We start from the raw sequence: 6,519 nt of genomic DNA, 5'->3' as shown, positions 1-6,519 counted from the left end.
AGTTTGCTCTGAGACCAGGGTCAGAAGCAGCTCTACTGGGGACTTCCCTGAGCTTCCGGAAAGTGACTGCCCAGAGAATAGGGGTCCATGTGAGGGTTTAACTGAATATGGATCCAGTCAGCCATTTCAGTGGAAGTCAGGATTGGAAATTCACTTATGCAGGATCTGTGGAAAGTTCTTTTGTCTGATGGTTTAGACCTTTTGATAAGATTACTTCAGTTAAGGTGTGGCCCAACCCAGTCAGGATGGTCTTAACCCTATTACTGGAGTCCTTTACAAGTGGAATGAAATTCAAAGAAAAAGCCAAAGGAAGCAAGAAGCTGAAGGTCGATGGAACCCAGAAGAGAAGGGAGAGGACAGGAGAGGCTGCCATGTGCATTACCATGTGGAGCCAAGGACCAAGAATCACTGGCAGCCAGACCCAGAATGCCAGTCTTCAGGTAGAAAGTATCATTTTGATGATACCTTCATTTGGACTTTTTCATGGCCTCATAACTGTGAGCAAAAACTGGGTGTGCCACTTTGAATGTATTGTGTCCCCCAAACGCAATTAACTTTGATGTAATCTTGTGTGGGCAGCAGTTATCAGTTTTGATTAGATTTCTTTGAGTGTTTCTTTGGAGATGCGCCCCACCCAGCTGTAGGTGATAACTCTGATTAGATATTTCCATGGAAGCGTGGCCCCACCCATTCAGGGTGGGCCTTGATCAGTGGAGCTATATAAATGAGCTGACAGGCAGAGGGAACTCAGTGCAGCTGTGAGTGATGTTTTGAAGAGGAGCTACAGCCAAGAGAGAGACAACTGAAGAAAAGCACAGGAGCTGCAGATGAGAGACATTTTGAAGATGGCCGTTGAAAGCAGACTTTTGCTCCGGAGAAGCTGAGAGAGGACAAATATCCCAAGTGCAACTAAGAATGACATTTTTGAGGAACTGCAGCCTAGAGAGGAATGTCCCGGAAGGAAGCCATTTTGAAACCAGAACTTTGGAGCAGGCACCAGCCACATGCCTTCTCAGCTAACAGAGGTTTTCCAGACACCATTGGCCATCCTCCAGTGAAGTTACCCGATTGCTGATGTGTTACCTTGGACACTTTATGGCCTTAAGACTGTAACTGTGTAACCAAATAAACCCCCTTTTATAAAAGCCAATCCATTTCTGGTGTTTTGCATTCCAGCAGCATTAGCAGATTAGAACAGTGAGTTAGGGAGAAAAGTGGGTAGGAGATTTAATCTGTATATTTTTGTACTGTTTGAATTTTGTACCACATGGTAAGATAAAACCCCTTAGATTAAGAGCACTGGAAACATATCTATAGTCAAACAAAGTTACTTTTATTAGCTTGCTGCAGCAAGGACTGCACATTGGAGAAACCATAGCTATACCAGTAAGAGAAGCATTTAAATAGAATTTAGGCTTGTTCTGAACAACTCTGAGGAGGGTCTAGGGGAATCAAGGATCAGCTCTGGATTGGGTATCTCAGAAATCTTTGTTCAGGAGGCAAGAGGACAAAGCAGGGCTGGGGAAGTCATTGGTAAGAAAGCAGAAATGACTGAAAAGAGCAACGTTGTTAGTCATTTTGTAGCTGTTGTGTTGCCTTGGTGACACATTGTTTTCTGATGGCCTTGCCACTGGCCCTGTTTGTTAGGTACATCACAGACATTATACGCAGCACTGATCTTTAATTCCTCAGCCCTGAACTAATTTTTACTTTCTCAAACATGAATGTACTACCTATTCAAAAATTAAACAGATTGTGAAGTAAAAAAATTAAAATAAACCTTCTCCAAAAATTTTTTAAAGAAGAAATCCTACAGGTAATTGTGTCTCCTGAACCTTGTTTACCAGTTTCTTCAGCAAATAAGAGGTTTTCTGGCAGACAAGCAAAGTCAGATTTTATTTTGTTTTTCTTCTGAACAGCCCTGCTCCTCACAAAGATCAAAAATTAAGAAATAACCATTTTTCAGAAGAAGTCGAGGCAAAGTACCCCTAAGCGGCAGTTACTGATGCTTGGGAGAACTGAGAATGGGTGGCCCCAACCGCCACCTCACCAGCCTCCGCCTGGGGCTTAGAGTACTTAGCTCTTCATCACTTCTTTCAATTTTTGTTACTCTTACCTGAGCGACTAGCTAAAATAAGCAGGGTAAACACTTCAAAAAGGATTTGCAGTAGAAAGGGCAATGTTTAAGGCCAACAGAAACCGTAAGTGACTCTCCCTCTCTGTTATCAAAATTAAAGAACTGGAGAAGATGATCTATGAAAACTTGGCTCAGGCCCCTACGATCAACATTGATACGTTTCTCCTCTAACGTATCCTCACGTAAAGCATTCAAATCAGTACGAATGGTGTAAAGTGTCAGATAATGTTCCCCTAACCCTCGTCCTCTCCTTTCACTAGAGGCAACACTTAATTAATAGTTAATGCATTTTTCCTGATATTTTCTATGGAGAGACAAGAATATTTCCCTTAAACACACCCTCATAAACGGGAGCATTCTATACATTCTAATCTGCAACTTGTCTTTTCATCTAATACGTCTTGAGGAATCTCAGCTTTTAAAAACACTTTCTCTGAACTCGTTACTCTCGAAGCCAGAATCTCATTTGCAGACACTTCAGATCCCTGGCCCCTCTCAGTCTTATCATCCTTTACTGCTCAGGTGCTTGGCCTCAGTGGCAGCCACAGCAACACCAACTCACCACTTTTACTATGTGGGCGGTCCCCTTTCAACAGCACTTGACAGACTCTTCACATGGTCTGCCAAACCGGAGCTGGGGGAATTTGGCGCAATACTATGGCTTCACTTCCGCCTCGCAAGCCGATTGGCCAAGACTCCTTTCATTCCGGTTGGAGCCCACAACTCGCGCCAGGATCGGACGCCCAGTGATGACGACAGCAGGTCTGCAGCTGCGGCGGCGGCGGCGGCGGTAGCTGCGACTTAGACACTGGAAGGGCTTCCGGGGCTGCAGGCTTGACCGCTGAGAGCTGCTGTCATGGCGGCTGCTCTATGGGGCTTCACTTCCGTCCTGCTCCTGGTTCTGCTATCCGGGGATGCGCAGAGCTCGGAGGTGCCAGGAGCTGCTGCCGAGGGGTCTGGAGGGAGCGGAGTCGGCTTAGGAGAGCGCTTCAAGATCGAAGGTCGTGCAGTTGTTCCGGGGGTGAAGCCCCAGGACTGGATCTCAGCGGCCCGGGTACTCGTAGACGGAGAAGAGCACGTAGGCTTCCTTAAGTGAGCATCCTGAGGGCAGCGGGAAAGCGGGTGGGCTGGAGACCGGAGGGGGATTCCCCTAGGATTGCGAGTGACAGTGACAACGTCGCTGTCGGAGGATGAAGGGGCGGGGGTCGCTAGCGGTCATTGCAGTCAGGTGCCTTCCTCCTTCTGACTCGGTACTTCAGAAAAGAGAAGGGCCAGAGAAGTGGCTTCAGTTATTTTCAACCCCATTTTGGCTTTTTATAGGCACGACCGCTCCTGGGTCTTGAGACAGGTAGACCCCCTTATTTGTCTCTTGCTGGAGACTTTCCTTTGCCTCTCATCTGGTTTCCCAGGAACCTGGCCGCTTTTTGCATTCACTTCAGTCTTTTGGTAGCTTAGTGTTGCGTAGAAAGGCTAAACAAGTGGGAATTCTCAAAGCCCAGAGGGTTTCTAGTGATTACATAGACTGGGAGACTAATGTTGCTGCTTCTAAAATTAGTGGGCCCTGAAGTCCTTAATCAAAGCACTTTTTCTGGCTGGAGGTGGGCTTGTTGTTCTTTTTTTCACGTGAATTCATTGAGGGATTTGCAGCATCACACTTGGCATTTACGGGAGACTAGGGTTTCTCTGCATTGCTAACATGCACCTGTCCTTTCCAGCTATTAGTAGATATGGGAATTCAGCCTATTTTAAAAGACGTGGTGAATTTTTTAGCACTCTAGTTTTGCAGCAGCCTGCTTTCAAATATCTAGACTCAAATATAATGATTTAAATCTTTCCAGTGCTGTTTGGAAAGTGAAACTGCTAGCTGAAAGAGAAGATTTAAGAAAGGAAAAAAATGTTTGGTGAGCTTGTCCACCAGTATGTGTTATCTAAAAGCTATACAGTTTAAATGTGGACATTTAATTCTAAATCTGATTTACAAATTTGTTCCAGTGATCTAGGTGCGTTAGAATGAGAATACCAACCTAAAATTAATGAATAATTACAAAAAATTTACATCATTATCTTAATGCTATCTGTTATGAATAATGTACCATTAGGGCTTCTTTAGGATTTACCTTAATTAGTGATACTTTAAAGATAAAGCTCTCATTAGGCTTTGGAACATTAGCCTTAATTGACAATTTGGATTCTCTTTTCTTAGCATACAATTCTTTTTAAAAGCACTTATTTTTACTTTGAAATGATATATAAGTAATACTGTATATGGTTATTGAAGAGACAATAAACAAGAAAGTAGAGATAAGAACCCTTAACATTTTATTGCATCTTTTTCCAGCCTTTTTTTTTTAGTCTTGTGAACAAGGATTTTTTTCAATTCAATTGTATTGAGATATATTCACATACCATGCAGTCATACGAAGTGTAAATTCAGTTGTTCACAGTACCATTATATAGTTGTGCATTCATCACCAAAATTAATTTTTGAACGTTTTCATTACCACACACAGAAATAATAAAAATAAATATTAAAGTGAAAAAGAACAATTAAAGTAAAAAAAGAAAACTGGGTGCCTGTTTTTTTGTCCCCCCATTTTTCTACTCATCCATCCATACACTGGAAGAAGGGGAGTGTGGTCCATATAGCTTTCCCAATCACATTGTCACCCCTCATAAGCTACATTGTTATACAGTCATCTACAAGATTCAAGGTGAACAAGGATTTTTAATGGTAAAAGACAATAGCCTGCTTTTTTTCACTTATTATCTTGTTAATAGTATTAACACAAGATACCATTTCATGTTCTTCCATTTGTATGTAGAAAGGTTAATTGAAAATTAATATGAGGAGCTTATGGTAGCAGTCTTACTGGAAGAGGGGTAGGTGATTTGTCTTGTAGCTGATTTTAAATAACCAGCACACAATTTTTACTTATATTTATGCTTACTGAGGGTAGCTTGGGGAGTTGGCTATTGTAGATGCAGGGACTTGTAGCTAAGGATTCCTCATGCCACTTCTTGCTGTCATCACTGTGTATATAAGCCACCATTTATTTACCCAGTCCTGTTATTGGACATTTAGGTAGTTCTCAAATTTTTTGATATCCTAAAGTTATGCGTTGTAGTTTTTTGGAACTTTTTATGATGGAAATTTCCAGATATAAACTACAGAATTGCTTCGTGAATCCTTAAGTACGCATTACAATCTGTTGTTTCATTTTATGTCTCCTCTGCACCTCAGTTTTTTTCTGGAATATTTAAAAATTATGTTACACTTAATATAGCTTTACCCATGAAAGCATTAACATATATCTCTTACAGATAAGAGCTTTTTAAAAAATACCTACATTACCCGTTATTGGTTAAACAAAATAAATAATTCCTTAATATCTAATATCCAGGTGATTTTTATGTTTTCCCAGTTATCTCAAAATGCTTTTATATAATTGTTCTTTCAGATCAGGATCCAATGAGGTTTATACATTGTAGAGTACATTTTTTTTAATTGTGATAACATACATATCATAAAGTTTGTCATTTTAACCATTTTTAAGTGTATAATTCAGGGGTATTTTACAATGTTGTGCTACCATCATCACTTTCCATTACTGAAATTTTCCATCACCCAAAATAGAGACTCTTTACCCTTTAAGAAATAACTCCTATTCCCCCTTCCCCTAGTCCCTGGTAATGTGAATATGCTTATTCTAGATATTTCATATAAGTGGAATCATACACTATTTGTCCTTTTGTATCTGGCTTATTTCGCTTAGCATAATGTTTTTAAGGTTAATCCGTGTTGTAGCATGTACCAGAACTTCATTTGTATTTCTAGCTGAATATATTCCATTATATGGATATAACACATTTTGTTTATCTATTCATCTTCCAAAGCACATTTGGGTTGTTTCCACCTTTTGGCTGTTCTGAATAATGTGGCTGTGACCATTGATGTCCAAGTATCTGTTTGACTCCCTGCTTTCAGTTTTGGGGGTATATATCTAAGAGTAGAATTGCTGGGTCATATGGTCGTTCTATATTTAACTTTTTGAGGAACTCCCAAGCTGTTTTCCACAGCAGCTGCACTATTCTACAGTGCCACCAGCAATATATAAGGGTTCCTATTTCTCTGCATCCTCACAAACACTCATTATTTTTTGTATTTTTAATAATAGCCACCTTTGTGGATGTGAAAATTTCTCAATGGGTTAATCAAAATGAGCATTTTTAATGTTTAAGCATTTTTCATGAGCTTATTGGCCATTTGTTTATCTTCTTTGGTAAAATGTTTATTCAAGTCCTTTACCTGTTAAAAAAATATCTTTTCTCCCCCTTTATTAGTGAATTCTGGGTTTATAGAACAGTCATGCATAAAATATGGG

The 6,519-nt window shown here is 40.5% G+C and overlaps 1 protein-coding gene across 1 annotated transcript in view; it reads left to right on the top strand.

The window, feature by feature from the left end:
• The first annotated feature begins 2,910 nt into the window (after positions 1 to 2,910).
• Positions 2,911 to 6,519, top strand: part of EMC7 (ER membrane protein complex subunit 7) — a 40,034-nt gene continuing 36,425 nt past the window's right edge. Inside the window, exon 1 of the mRNA XM_037834404.1 lies at positions 2,911 to 3,229. Coding sequence (XP_037690332.1) covers positions 2,994 to 3,229 — 236 coding nt within the window. The 5' untranslated portion in view covers positions 2,911 to 2,993. The remainder of the gene's footprint in view (positions 3,230 to 6,519) is intronic.

This window comes from Choloepus didactylus, chromosome 4 (assembly GCF_015220235.1).
Source record: "Choloepus didactylus isolate mChoDid1 chromosome 4, mChoDid1.pri, whole genome shotgun sequence".
Classification (NCBI taxonomy): domain Eukaryota; kingdom Metazoa; phylum Chordata; class Mammalia; order Pilosa; family Megalonychidae; genus Choloepus; species Choloepus didactylus.
Note: the sequence above shows the minus strand (reverse complement) of the source record. Positions and strands in the feature narration are given on the sequence as shown.